Genomic DNA, 15,419 nt, shown 5'->3' with positions numbered 1-15,419 from the left:
CAGCCCGCTGGTACCTGCCGGGGCAGCGGGGGCGGTGCGGGGCCGTGCCCGCCCCCGGCCCGCGCCCCGGGGGAGGCCGGCAGCTGTCGGCGGGTGGGAGGCGTCTGCAGCTGGAAAACAGCAGCTCCGCTTGCTGATCAGATTTGGGGGTGGGGTGGGAGGTGTGTGTGGGAAAAGCCGAGCGATGGATCTTCCCTTCTTTTGACAGCACTCTCCTCTTCAGGACTAAGTCTGCACTGGAGGAAATTAACTGCGAGGGAGAAGCGCTAATCACACCGCCGAGCGGGAGCCAACTCCCGGGAGCAGCGTGTGCCGCCAGCCCCAGGATATTCCCTGCCTCCAACCTGAAGTGATCCCTCCTGGAACGGTTCAGTCGCGCCTGCAGTTCACCTTTGCCTGCAGTTAACCAGCGTGCAATTTGGGTTTAATGGAGCTGGGTTTATTGTTCCTCTTTGGACTTACGATTACGTCGACTGCAGGTAACGTGAATTTCTTTCTTTCTTTGCCCACTTCCACGCATGCACACAAAGAAAGGCTGGGTGGTTTTTTGTGTTGCCTTTTTTTCCCCCCTCCTTCCGAAAGGCTGTAAGCAGCAGCCCACTCCGGTGCGCTGTAAAGAGCGGGACTGCGAATCCATCCCTCGGCCGCCCGTGGTTTACCCCGACCCGGCGGGCTGGCGCTGCAGCCCGGGGCGCACACCAACATAACGGTGCTGCCCGCGGGGAGCGGGGCCGGGCCCGGGGGGCTGCGGGCGGGGGTGTTCGGGCTCGGGGGTTTGCCGGGGTTTGCCGGGAGCTGAGCGCGGCTCTTGCAGGGACCGCGCTGCCCCGGCCCCGCTCCGCGCTGCCGGCGGCCGGCCCGGGACACCGCGAGCGCGACGAGAGCGGAGCGGCGGCGGCCGCGGGCGGCAGGGCCAGGGCGGACGGCGGAGCGCTGCGGCACCGGGCCCGGCGCTGCACTTGCTACACCTACAAGGACAAGGAGTGCGTGTACTACTGCCACCTCGACATCATCTGGATCAACACCCCCGAGTGAGTGCGGGAAATGGCGGGCGGGGAGCGGGCGGGGCAGCCCCGGGGACCCCGCGGGGCGGCCGCAGGCGGGGCGGGGGGAGCCCGGCGCAGCCCCCGAGCTGCCCCCGCGGCACCTGCCCGGCCCGGACGGGTGACAGGAGGGAACAGCGGTGATTGCCCACCAGAAATGCGTTTCTAATAACTCACCCGCCGCGAGAGCAGCAATAGTGTGCGTGCGTGCAGCTGTACTAGTTTTGATACCAATTAGCGTGGAAAAATACCGAGACGTTAAGATAATGTTTGAAAAATTCAACATGCCAGATTTTAAGATGTTACAAAAGAAAGCCTTTTACAACTGTGCTCTGCGGAAACGCAAGCTTTTGTTTGAACTCGTAATAAAAACAAATTTTGAAGCTGTTTCCCCTGGATTGGAAGTTCTGAGCTCCACACGTGCAGAAAAGCTGCTCTGCTGTCTGCACTGACAGCGCTTAATGGGGAGAAAGCATCCAGGAAGAGTGACACTTCGCCTACATCCCAAAGGTTAGGGGCCTCCTTTTCCTACACCACTGTATATATCCTGTCTTGCTGAGTAACCAAAACAGACCTCAGATTTGTAAAGATTCTCCCAGGCTAAGAGGTTCCTGTAGCAACCACAGCGATCAGTTCAGTACAAAAATAATCAGGACATCAGATGAACCTGAGAACAAATGACTTCAAGAATTCAAGATTTTCAGACTCTGGGGTGTGAACTTGAAGTATTCCGGTGACTAAAGTCTGGGAACAGTTGTAATGATTTAGATCTGCCTTTGAATCGATTGCAAAGCTTTTAATGAGATTAAAATAACAAAAGGAGTAGAAAAATAGAAAGTAGCCATAAACTAGGTTAAGTCAAATGGGGTTTAGGGCACTTAATTAGTAAATTCACGTGTGTGTCCTGGCTAGAGGCCATGTCTGATGACGTCTTTTGAACTTCTACCAACCTGTGAGTATCATGTATTCACACAAGTCATTCAATTCTTTGAGTTCCATACCTGCACTAATCCACCCCAGGATTACTTAGGGTTATTTTAGCCAAATATTTATGACTCAGTAAATTTAAGTCAGACCTCACCAGTGAAAATGGGGGAATGACATTCCTTTTCCCCTACGCACTGAATAAGTAGTCTTCTGCTAATTTTAAACACACACTCCTCTTTTTTAAAATTCTTTTTTAGGATATCCTTTTTTAAGTCTACAGGACTTACAATTTTCATTCCACTGCCAAAATTATTTAGTGTGCATTAATTCAATGATATGGAAAATTTTCCTACATGAAAGTTTTGTGCCAGTATCACTAAAGAAAGAACAAAAAGTTATGAAACAAGGCATATAATGTTTTCATAATACCTGTAGAATTGGCAATGAAGTCTGTATAATAGTCCAAATATTAAACAGTTGAGGTTCTAAGTCTTTGCTTTCATTACTGAAGTCAGTTGTACATAAAATAGCAGCCGATCTGTAAAGTCTATCCCCACTGGGAATAGGTTAACCTGAAATGATTTAATGTGAGGACTAGGAAATTGCCTTTTTATAATTTTTATTCTATATGATGGGATGTTTCTATGCAAACCATGGGATGAATACATTCAATTTCAATATTAATTATTCCCACAGAATAATACATTTTTAGCTCCAAAGACATGAACTTGTACAACCTAACAACACTGTTGGAACCGAGTGAATTGAACCTCTGAGGTTGACAAAGAGTGGGTGGATGATGGTGAAATTAGCCTGGAATTAGTCCAGCAGGGACTGAATTTCCTGAAATCTGTCTGAACTGGACAGCTTTGCTGTCCTGCTCCATGGACAGGTGACAGAGGTACAAAACTCTTGCTGAAACAGCACAGTTGTGATTTTCAGAAATCCCAGGATTCTTCCTAGGAATGCTCCCAGGGCAGAGGTAAACATTAAATTAAATGTATTGGATATTTTGAATCCTTTCAGTGCAACAGGAGCAGGATTTAAGATTCTATGTGCCATGAACAGGCACTAATTCTGCTCTGGTGATTGATTTGGAATAACATCTCAGGAAGTCAAGAGGTTCTTTGGGATGTGAATGAGGGGAACCAGGCCTGCTTGGGCAATTTAATATCCTGAGCAAGTTACACTGCTTCTTTGAAATGCAAGTAACCATGGGATGTGTACAGACTGGCTGTTTGTAAAAGGGGCTTTTACATTGCTCTTGTACACATGTTGTGGAAAGTTTTTGTATTTACTAAAACTTTGGCTCCAGTGCAACTTGGAGGATCATACACACAGAGTGAGAGGCCAAAATGTTGGTGTTAAAGTTTGGAGAAGTTTTCCTGACATCTGTTGATTCTGGTATTTTTCTTGCTTATTTATATTTTTCCCCACTACATCAAACCCTACAACGGCTTCTTAATTTTTCTTTCCCCTCCAACTTATTTATTTCACTTTATTGCTTCTTGTTCCCCACAAAATTTCCTCAGTACTTTCTGTTTTCAGTCTACTTTTGCCTCTATACTTTAAATACAAACTTTAATTTCTTCTCTGGTTTCTTCTGCTTTTCCCAACAGGAGCTGTTAAGCATTGTTGTAATATATTCAAAACAAATCTTGGTCATGGCCTCTCCTCCTTTTCTGGAAAAGCAGTTAAAGTTTTTATTGAAGCTGTTGGAGGCAGAGTGACAATAGAAGATCTATTTCTATCCCTGCTGAGAAACCACTTAGATCAGCAGGGTGACAGTTGTAGAAAAGCACAAAATTGCAGAATGTGGAGCCTCTGACTCCCTACAGCTTTCACCAATTAAATGAGAAATTATCTCTGCACACATGTTTTGAGTATTGCTCTATACTTGACTGTGAACCACTGCTGTTAGTCCAGACCACGAGAAGCACCAGTGTTGGTTTGATATAGTGAGTCTTTCATTCTGGGAGCAGTGGGAAAGTGGAAAAGAAGATGACCTAAAGAAAGGCAGGTAAGTCAGAAGAGAATAATGCAATTATGTGGTGCAGACAAAGAAGGGTTGCATAACAAAGGTAATTAAAAGCTGGCAAACTGTTCTCACTGATAAGATTGATTAGCCAGGAATTAGTTTGCAATGTATTTTTTTTTTTGTCAAGTGATTAATTATGCTTATCTTGTTCTATAGCTACAGACACATTTTAAATAGTGAATTGTCCTTTAAACAGCACCCACTGACGTAATACAGGCACAGCTTGATGCTTAATTTTGTAAGTTAAAGAAGAAAATATAGGCAAGGAAGAAAATATGGGCATGACTACTCTTAGATCTGCTCTTTTTCAGAGGGGTACAGATGTACAACTGAGATTGTACATCCAACAGCAATAATAACAATTAATGATAGTTCATTCTGTTAATAATGTTAATGTTGCTGCATGAAGCTCTGGCAATGCTCAGAATGATGAGTGATGGATTAAAAGGGTGACAACTCCTAAGAAAGTGCTACTATCATGAGGGCACAGACACTCAAGTGGTCCTAAATTCTAAAATAAATGAGCATCTATGGCAATAATCCAGACATTTCCAAAGGAGAATTCCTCACTCAAACTAAGCACCAAAAATAAGAACATTTCTTTTGAAGGGTCTGAAACAAGCAAAAGTGTTTTTTTCTTTCCTAAATGACATGTCATTTTGGTATTTGTTATTATGTTCAAAAGAGGAGTGAATGAAATTCTGTGACCACACTGTAAAGAGCAGTTACATGATGTTCTAAGAGTTCTTTCTGCCAGTTACATAAATTTCTGAATCAGGCAAATTGGATGGACAAAGAGAAAGGCAGATTTTGGTCTAACACTGTGTTGCTGCTCTGATCCTCTGTACCTAACACAGGTTCAGTTTCCTCTGGGGGAGGGCAGGGACAGGGAGAGGATTTGTGTCTGCCTGTGCTGTGTGGGACACGCTGGGAGAGAATCTGCTCAGCGTCCCTTGCTGTGGGAGCACATGGGGACACTGGAAGGATCTGATGTTTTGTCACTTAATAAAAAATGTTGTTTCTGTGACTCAAACAAATCAGATAATCCTTAGCAACAAGTTAGCTCCAGATAGTGCCCAACTGAAATGTGTTTTCCTGACCTCAGGTGACACTGGCTGAGGTGAGAAAGGCTTTTCAGACACTTGTGGCTGTGTCTGTAAGTGATGATGAATGGGTTTGTCAGGAACTAAACAGCCTGAGCAGATCCCACCTGCACCCAGCTCTCCAGCAAATAAGAGTTAGTGATCTTTGCTCTTTACTGACTTAGGTTACCATCAGAAAATCATCTCAGAATGGAAACAATCTGTAGCCTATCATCACTTCGCTCACAGTTTTGCTCACACACACACAGATGATGTCTCAGGATGGTGTTCCAACAGACAAGATTTAATACAACCCAGGGCTTAAAACTGCATGTGCTGCTGGCCAACTTTTCCTTCATAACATCTTTTTGTTACCTGCATCTCTTTGGTGACTGAATTTTGTTGAACAGAAGCCCACATAACAAAATTTAAGATACTTTTAATCCTTATGAACATTAAGTGATGTTCTAAATTATCATAATTACCCCAATTCTGGATAATTCTATTCATCATTAAATAAGTATGAGTGATGTATTGGTGTGAAGTATTTTACTGGAAATAAAAGTACACAGCTAAAGATCTCTTGTTCAGCAGAACAATTAAGCAGGTGCTTATAAACTCTGGATCAGATTGAGAATCTCTGCTAGTCAGAGGCATGATGATAAAACAGTGGCTGCCAGCCAAGAAGCTCAAATAAGGAAGCTGATCTGTCAGCTGAACAGTGCACATGGTTAACCTTCAGAACCAAGTGCCAAAACTGAAATGATGAATCTTTGTTGAGTTGATTTTATTTTTCTGAATGAAGCTCGCCCTGATTTTGCAATCTTTACTGTCCATGGGAACATGTGGAATCTGTTTGTCTTGCAAAATCTTTATGTGAAATGAAGAATATCTCAATTAGATTTACTGAACATAGTAACAGGCTCCTGCTGTAATTGTTATACTTTATTGTGGACAAACTGATTTGATTTTAGGCCTCTCTATTCAAAGAGATATGATTACATTTTAAAATGTGTACTGATCTCACACTTTCAGTGTCTCACTGTCTGAAGTGTGCCCATAGCTTGCATGCCCCCCTCAGTCTAGAAGTAGAATATTTCCTCTGAGCTTACTGCCAGTACTCCCAGCACTGATGTTTCACAGCAATCTCAGGAAGATTTGAAATGATTTGGCTCTGCTGTTCCAATCCCACATCCCTGCAGGAGCTGGCCCTGAGAAGATGAGGTCAGGGATGAGACATGCTGATAGCCAGGGCTTTGAAATTTCACCACTGCTGCTCCTGCTGGTCTAATTCTAAGAATAAACACTCTTGAGGGCTGTCAAACCACAGTCACTTTCGCCAGTCTTACATTTTAACACCATGTGTTTATTTTCCCCTGGGTTTTTGTTTTATTTGTTTTTAAACCAGCAGTGGGTTTTGAACTCTACAGGCTGTGGAGAGAGGTAGGAACATGCAGTAGTGTGTGTTCCTTGTGTGCACTGCTGGGGTGGCTTCTGAAGCAGCAATAAGTACTCTGAATTTTAGTTTGAAAAAAATCTTAATTTGATTAATTTCATCCATATCTCCCAGCTGCTCTGCCTTTTGGGCTTTACCTCAGTGGTTTTGTGCCACTGGTAAATGGTAAGAACCACTTACTGATAGTGCTGACTGCCAGTCAGAGGCAGAAAAGGAACAATGTGAATTTGAGCCTGACAGACAGAAGATGCTGCTCCAAATTTTACTTATTTCTTTAAATTAATGATTATATATCTTGTAATGGGGCTGGGAGCAGATTGGGATTGACATGAGGCACTGAAGGAGATGCTGAGAGTTTTGAGAGAGGTATTTCTGTGACACACTGCCTCAGTTTATTAGGGCAGGTGAGCTCTACCCAGCCTCTCTGGGGGTTTGGGGTGTTAATGGACACCCCCAGGCGTGATTCATATTGTTTACCCCAATAAATATACCCCAGCTTTTCACTCCACAACTCAGATATTGTTCTGACCATTTTGAGAAACAGAACCTGTAACACCCCTTGGGCAGCTACAGGAGGAGGATGGAGGGTGATAAACAGCTCCAGATTCTCACAGAGCCTGACCTGGGTACCAAGAAGCCCCAGAGGGAGGAAAATCAAAGAACTCACGTGGTCAGTGAACCTGAGATGAAGCAGGTGTGTGCAATCCTTGGCTTATTACCTAAGTTAGCTGTAATTAATAAGCTAAAACTAATTGGCATCCTTGCAAATTAGCAAATATTAATTAAAAGATAAGATAGCAAGGTCAGAGAGGTGCATCTTTTTGGATGATAGGAGCCTGTTCAGTATCTAGGAGCACCGAGCACTACTAAATTGAGGATGTAGGAAAGAAAGGTGTGGCAATAAGTGATAAAAGTTTCATCTGAAAATAGCTTTAACTTCAAAAAGCTACCCAGAAAAAGTGCCACTTCTGAGAATGTGGACAGGATGACCAAATCAAAAATACAGGCATCCTTTGGAGATGTTTTACTCCTTAAATAATGGTAAGGATGGGTTAATATGGGAGGTGCCTCTATTGTGAGCTCCTAAAAACCCCACAGGTTACAGGAAGAACTGGAGCCAACTTCCAGAGCAGCCAATGATCTCTTCATCTGTAAAGCTACACACTGCTACTGCAGTGCCTTTATATTGAAATACACACAGAAATATCTGTTATTTCCCCAGGCATCATCCTTCATTCTGGGGACATTTTGTTTCTCTTGGAGAATGGTAAATTTTGTTTCCTTTCCTCTCAGTGCTCCTTACAGGGATCCCATACATTTTGGGATTGTCTGAAAGCACTGTTGGGAGCCTTGCTGGCCTGGATGTGTGCCAGAAAAGATATTGGCTGAATCCTGAAATCACAGCATCTAAGATGATTGCTGCAACCCCCTCATCCCTTTGTTTAGGCTGAAACTCCCCAGTGCCCTGGAGGTATCCTCTGTGTTTAAGTGGCTGGGAAAGTAGAAAATAATAGCAGCTCATAGATCAATTATAAAATAGCATGAGAAAGTCAGCCACATGTTATAAAATTAAAATAAACCAGTTGGATTTGTCTGCCTGAATTCTGAGCCTTCACTGTGAGTGGGGGACAGCAGGACTCAGGCAAATTTTCTTTCCCAATTCACCCTGAAGATATTAATCCTTCAACAGGCAATTTTCTTCTGTGGAAGATTTTCACTGTTTCAGAATGGCTGTTCAGTGGAAAAATCACTTGATACCAATTGCTTGGTACTTCCTCTCTTTTTTCAACAAACAAATGCCCATTTCTGTTAATCTAATGGCAAAACCTTCCTCCAAGAGCTAGCTGACTCTTAGGGGGAGAGCTTTTCTAATTGTGTTGTGGACATGAAGTACACAAATAATCTAGGTTATTTCAGCCTCTGTTACCCAATCTGACAAGAACACACTGTGCTATGATTATTTCCATGCTGCTCTGTTATACATAAGATTATCTTCAGTTCATTTTCTGTTGCACTGACTAATCATAATTACCACACATGGAATAATTGCAAGTACTGGAGAATTGTAATAGTTTTGTTGGGGCTTTTTTGCATACAGAGTCAAGAACAAATAGCTTATACTATAGAAGCAATTGTTTCCTTAAACTCAGACCTTCTCTTTGTTAGAAAATGCTTAAGAACTGAGACCTTTATGCACCCACAGGCTGGCTGGAGTAATCATAGTGAACCTCCCAAAAGAGTGTAATGCCTCAGAAATCACAGATTTGGGTGTTGCCAATCAGATACCAGTTCAAAGAAGTATCTTGGAAAGGCTGGTTCAGAAATGTCTAGGTTTGCTTATTCTCCACTGTGTAGAGAAGAAAGGCATAAAGGACTCACAGAACACCTTAGCTGCAAATATATCTTAAACTCATATTCATTTACTTCAGGAGAATTTTATTCTCCTAAAGGAAGAAATGCTGCATACTGAGTTAAAAGTCAGGAATTCAAGTTTTCTTGTGAAATGTAAACCTTAAAAAATTAATTAATTAAAAACCTGTGGATGCTGCAGAGAAATTTCCTAAAAAATTAGTAAATGGCTTAGCCAGTACTTTGTCCAGGGACTGGGTCTTAAAAGGAACTGGTAGTTCAGGGTCCCCCCAGTTCTGCCTCTGCCCCACCAGCTGATGTTTATCTTCACTGAGGGCACACAAAGTGCCCTGTGCATATACAATTCATCAAACTCTTTGTGATTATTGTTGGAAAGACTTTGGGTTGCTTTCAAAGTGTATTTTTTTTTAGTTTGAATTTTTAGATTAGAAGCCAAAACTCAGCATATTTGGGTTATTGTATTTCTATCTCTGATTGGCAAATCTGCACATTACCTTACACAAAAACTTCATTCTGGTTAAAATCTTTGAAACTTGAAACACTTGAAAATGTCATTGCATTGGCACATGTTGCTGGTCCACTGAGAATGAAGCAGCCTTGAATACATTTTCTAAGCTATGAAGCATAATGTACTTAATTAGAAAGATCAGAAGAAGTATCTAAACTATCACTTTCCTCCTTTGCTTAAGGCTGTGATTCATGGCTCTTATCACTTGTAATTATAATTATATCCTACCCTCCTCCCTGTTTGCTGGAATTTACTGTCTCCTAGGAAAGGCAGCAGATTGGTAATGGGCCCCTTCCTCAGTCACTGGAGTTCACATAGGGATGGACTGAGGTAAAATCAAAAATTGATGACATTTCTGCTTGGTCCATTAATTTGCCAATTGCAGCAATTAAGAATAAAACTCGTGTCCTTCTTTCTCTCTGGTTATTCAGGCAAAGCCTCTGACTCAGGGAAAACTGTGGCTCAGTCCCACAGAGCTTTTGGTAAAACTTAACTTTAGAGCAAAAAAGCCCAGTATCATATTTTGAAAGAGTGAACTTTTGAACAAGGAACCACTTTAAATAATGAGAATAACATATTACAGCGTTTTGTGTCTCATTAGCACAATGTAGGATGACATCTGCAAAAGCTGCAAGAAACTTCTTTATGCCCTGGCAAACTATCTGTCATTAAACAGGCTCTCACATTGTCTAAAACACACAAAATTCATCTTTCCATTTCAGTCTCTGTTGGAGCAGGAAGTTGAATAACAGAATTTTACCAGACACTTTTCATAGAGGGTTTGCCACTATTAAAAATAAAGGAACTTTCCCCCACTCCTGCCTCTAAATACCAGTTCTTACTTCATAAAAAACATGAATGTGTAAAAAAATATGACCAAGGAGCAATTATTTATGTCAGGAGTTCCCTACATTAGCCATTTCACATTCACTATTGTAAAGCAGATGTCAGTATAGAATTATAAATACTCTTAAATTATAAAATGGGACTTGCTCCTAATCCTAAAGGCAACAAAAAGCTTTTAAAACGATGGTTTGAGAAGGGAGGCCAAAATCAAGTCCTAAAGTCTTTTAAGACAAATGTGGGTGTTCTTGGTCTCTCCCAGTGTCCCAGCATAGGAGTTATGTGGTGAAAATAAGGAACATTTTCTGCATGGAGGCAGACCAGGACCTGCTGGAGAAAAAACATCCCTGGGCTCTGAACACAGAAGCATTGCTTGTGATTTCTCTCTCTCAGGATGATTTTAGGATCAACCTTGCTCTGACAGGTTCAGGCTGTGAAAGACAAGGTGCACTGGTACAAATGTACTAGGAGTGCAGAGACTTGAATAAATGATTTGCATCAACTGTACTGATGTTGCATCAAAAATTGTTGTAGAGATTAGGAAAATAATGTTTCTGAACCTTTCAGCCCACCATGTGTGTGGGAAAATGGAAAATTTGCAGCTTTCCCATTAGCAGCCTAATGATGTTTTTATGAAAGCAAATGAAAGAAGCAGAGCTATGTGAAGGTAGTGGTTCCAGACTCATTATTCAGGCTTTGTTCTGTAACCTTTCTGTAACCTTTCTAGATTGACTCTGACTTCCTCTTCCCTGTCTTTTTCTTTTCTATTTTTTTTTTCCACTCCTCCCCTCCTCTTTCTTGCTTTTGAACTTCAGATTTTTAGCATTTGTGGATTTGTGGCTTGCTTAGCCCATCCCTCAAGTCCTCAGGAACTTTTATGAGTCTCTAGAAGTTTCATGGGGAGTACAGCTGCTGTTGATTGAGATTTTTTAACAGCTTGGAAGAGAGTAATTTATGACATCAATTCAAACTATCCAACTCTTTGTGGGGATTTTAGCAGGCAGTGATGAACCATGTCCTTTTCTGATAGGAATATTGACCATAACCCATTAAAGAGCAAATCATGCAGGGAAATACAGAGAGGTACCTCCTAATATTTCTTGGTGTGCTGCAGCACAGAATAGGATCTCTCACAGAAAGGTAGAACCATACAAGGAGGATTGTGTGGGAATTTCTTGCATTTTTAACTCCAGGGGTCATTTGAAACTTGATGCAGTAAATGAGTCATGCTGACAGTTTTCTCAATTTCTCAATGATAAAATTAATGACAAGTCAGACTCAGAACCATGAACTACATGAAAACTACAAAATGTTACTGATCTGGCAAAATCAGCACAGCTCCCCTGTCACTTCAGGCCAGCCAAGGCACTGAACGTGACAGATTTTGTGCATTGGCTGGGGAAACCAACACAACACAGGAATAAGGAGTAAAATAAATTATAACCTGGGGATGTGTTTGCATCACCTCTTAGGTATCCCAATTTTTTTTTCTAGTAGTGTATCTGCCAATTAATCCTTCCAGTAGAGCTGACTGCTAATTCATAACTTGGTGAAAGCCTGAGTGTATGGAGCTGAAGTTATGATCTGGTCCAGGGAGAACTTAGATGAGCACAGGGTTTGATTTTTCTGCCACTATTTATCGCTTTCCATCAACAGATCTCTTCACTAAACTAGAAAAGAGGTGGAACATAATTTCAATTGGTTCCTGTGTGATTCTCACCACAGGAGGACTGTGCCCTATGGACTGTCTAACTACAGAGGCAGCTTCAGAGGCAAGAGGAGCACAGGGCAGAGCCAGAGCGCTCCCCAGCCCTCGCTGCGCTGCTCCTGTTCGGACGCCCATGACAAGCAGTGTTTGCAGTTCTGCAGAAGAATGCAGGACAGAAGGAGGTGAGTCACTTTCCTTGTCACTGCTACCTGGCCACATGATGAGGCATTTCATGGAGATAAATTAATTAAGATGCATTTATCAAGAGGAAGTGATTAAAAGGTATTGATTTTAAATAATCTCCCCTCTGCAGTTGTGGTGGGTTAACCCTGGCCAGCAGCCAAGCACTTCCACTGATGCTTGTTCACTTCCCCTTCAGTGGGATGGGGGAGTGAACAGGAAGAAAAAAAGCAAGAAAACTCCTGTGTCACATCACAGTTTAATAAGTGAAGGAAAGAGGCCAGAGCCAGCCAGCACTGCTTGGAATTTTCTTTTTTTCTGTTTCTTTTTATGATGTGGTGATTTTGAAACAGCAGATCTGTCCAGATAGGTGCATGCTGAACATTGCACTGATCTAGAATGTTTTATGCAGTCTAACAAAGAGCATGACATTGTCATTTCATCTATGGGGACATTGATGAGAACACAGTGACAAGTTTAGGCAATCTCTATTCTACAGAAGTCATGGATCAATGAAAAAGACAGAGGAGAAAGACCAATGCAGGGAAGAGGAACACAATTTTGTTCAGTAGCACAGAGAGTCTGGAGGATTCTGAACAAATCAGGTATGTTACAGATGCTTAATGTTAAAAAGAAATATTCACTTTCCATAAATGTGCTTTGTATTGTAGAACCCTTAATTCTTTCAAATGAATATTATCACTCCTTCCTAAATTAGGGGCAAAATTTGGCTAATGAGTTGTTTGGGTGTTTGGTTTTTTTCCTTATTTAATTTTTAAAATAAATTTTACTATACACAGAACTGCTACAGCCTTTCTTGTGTTGATGTAACCCCTTCAAAAGTTGGATTATTTGGCTATAAGCCAATACATATTTTAGCTTTTTTTTAGGACAAGGGCTGTTCCTGTCCATCATGTTTTTCCTCATTTAGCACTGCAGCAAATTAACCTACACATCCCAGTGCAGTGCTCCAGTGAAAGCTGAAGTGTTAAGGGAAAGAAACAGGAAAAACTTTGTGGAAGAAGTATCTGGAGGGAAAAGTAAATCTGCTTTTGTTGTCAGGTATGAGGAGGTTACTGTGACCCAGTAGCCAGTTTCAAATATTGCCACTTCTAAAAAAGTCACACCAATACCCCAAATTCTTTGCTATGAAGGGAAACACTTGGATTAGAAGTCCCCAAGCTGAATTTGTTGCTGTGATTATTTGAGCAGAGCTAATTAGAGAATGGTGTAGAACTCACTCTGTACACATAACCAAGGAGGGCAACCACAATTATCTCAGCTAACAGGGACTTAGTGCTGAATATTCAACAGTTTGGCTCTATTTGTTTGTTGCTTTGTTTTCTTTAAAGCTTTAACATTTATTTGCTGGAGCTCAGAAACAAGAACTTAAACTACAACTCTCCCTTGAGATGGACAAACTTGATGCTTCAGTGTGATGCCAGTGGAGAATTCAGCAGTAGGCAACACTTCCATTTCAGCAGCGCCCCTCTGAGGGCATGGGAACCTCTATGAAGAAGCTTTTCTCCCCTCGAGAGAGCCTCAGAAAAGGATAACCTTTACCATGTAACCTGGCAGGGAATGTATCACTATTGAGGAAAACTTCAAAGGCAGACCCAAACTTCAGCAATGCAAAGCTTCAGGAAACGTTTTTCTCTGTGATTTAAACAAGTACAATAGAAACTGTTCCACTCACTGTTTGCTCTGTGTCTGAAGATTCCATCCACAGCTCTGTGCAGGCAGCTGCAAGTGGAGAATGAGGAGAGTTAGAGGGAGATTGCCTCTACATCAGTTCTCATTAAGAATAAACAGATACAAAATATTTCTCTTGTTAATGTATGCAAGCCTGAATCATCATATTGTAACTTTGTGGCAGATGTTTAAATGACAGTATCTATGCAGAATAAATATGAATGGCTAATATAAATACTATTATAAACTATAGCAAGTTAAGAATATACATTGAGTATTCAATAGATTACCTAATTTAGGCACAAGTTATTCCTGCACTTGGAAGTTCCGTTCAAACACACTTACAGTGATTATTTGGGGATGCACTGTAGCTGGTGAACAGAACTTCAGTGATTCGTCCCAAAGAATTTTCCTACAGATGCAAGGCTAGGACTGTGGAACTTGATGCCATCAGAGTCATTTCTGTGCTGGCCATTTGCTGTGCCAGGCCCCTACAGGTCACAGCCACAGCACATCCCCTGGGCTTTGCACAAATCCCACCTTTATCTCTCCATTGAAACACCAGCACCAAATAACCCAGAAACTTGGCAATAAGGATTAAATCCAACCCTGGACATTTTTCAGTGTAAACGATTTCTTCAGAAATTATGGACTTATTTTTGCTACAAGGATACAAGAGTAAGCAAAGAAAAAAGAGTAACTTTTGCAAATCCTCTTCTATATTATTTAAAAGGGAGGAAAGCCCTTACTTGTGACATTACAAAATTTTTGGGGTTTACTGACCTTCATGCAGACTTTCCCCAGGGAACATAGGTTAAACAACAACCCTCTGTTTTTAAATTATATTTTAGAAGAAGAAAGATGGAGACCAAAGGAAAAGTGAAAAGAAATCAACAGTAAAAATATCTATATAGGGCTTAAACCAGTGGTAATAGTTTTTGTTCAAAACAAGAAAGGGAGGTCTTTGCCAAAGCATATGATATATTTTATATATATGTGGATATATTTCATAAATAAATTATTACAGTTATAAAATTAAATATATCTTTCAGTTATTGCATTTGTATCAGTTTCTTACTTGCTGTGTAACTGATTTTGTACATTTATAGAGAATAGATTATTTATTGTATAAAACCACTAGACACACTATTTTTTGGTATTCTTTTTTAAAAGACATTGTATAGTTTTGGGGTTTTTGAAAAAGAATCAGGCTTTGTTATGAAGAATGCTTAATGTTCCTAATGTTTCTTTGTGACCAAAACCTGGAAATTTCTTCCCCTGACAAATCCCTACACCCAGGTCACACAGCTTGCTGCCTTTAAGAGGTTGATAATTCTCCTGACAGTCTGGGAATTGAGTAGGAAAACAGGAGAGCAAACTCTGTGCTAGTAATTATGCATAAAAAGTCATGTTTCAATTTTGTGTCCCTTTTGCTGTAAATGTAACCCTCATCTGTCCCCCTAACCCTGGGACAAACAAGGCAAAATTTGTCCTGAGAGTTCTTTATGTGGCCAATGTCCCTGGAGTTCAGCTCCAGTCCCAAACACGTCCCAGGGCTGAACAAGCTCCAGA

The 15,419-nt window shown here is 41.5% G+C and overlaps 1 protein-coding gene across 1 annotated transcript; it reads left to right on the top strand.

Annotated features, from left to right (window-relative positions):
* Window positions 1-214: 214 nt before the first annotated feature.
* Window positions 215-14,902, top strand: EDN3 (endothelin 3). The gene is made up of 5 exons (XM_058814813.1): window positions 215-479; window positions 815-1,031; window positions 11,993-12,157; window positions 12,655-12,760; window positions 13,508-14,902. The coding sequence occupies exons 1-4, from the start codon at window positions 428-430 to the stop codon at window positions 12,725-12,727; spliced, it is 507 nt and encodes a 168-aa protein (XP_058670796.1). The 5' UTR covers window positions 215-427; the 3' UTR covers window positions 12,728-12,760; window positions 13,508-14,902.
* Window positions 14,903-15,419: the final 517 nt, after the last annotated feature.

Source organism: Ammospiza caudacuta, chromosome 15 (assembly GCF_027887145.1).
Source record: "Ammospiza caudacuta isolate bAmmCau1 chromosome 15, bAmmCau1.pri, whole genome shotgun sequence".
In the NCBI taxonomy this organism is placed as follows: domain Eukaryota; kingdom Metazoa; phylum Chordata; class Aves; order Passeriformes; family Passerellidae; genus Ammospiza; species Ammospiza caudacuta.
This window is presented reverse-complemented; position numbering and strand designations above follow the sequence as displayed.

Excerpts from the sequence above, each read along its gene's own strand:
- EDN3 (XM_058814813.1), top strand. The coding sequence starts at position 428 with ATGGAGCTGGGTTTATTGTTCCTCTTTGGACTTACGATTACGTCGACT. Across the intron at positions 1,032-11,992 it reads ATCTGGATCAACACCCCCGA|GAGGACTGTGCCCTATGGAC; the intron begins GTGAGTGCGGGA and ends TTCTCACCACAG. Across the intron at positions 12,158-12,654 it reads AGAATGCAGGACAGAAGGAG|AAGTCATGGATCAATGAAAA; the intron begins GTGAGTCACTTT and ends TCTATTCTACAG.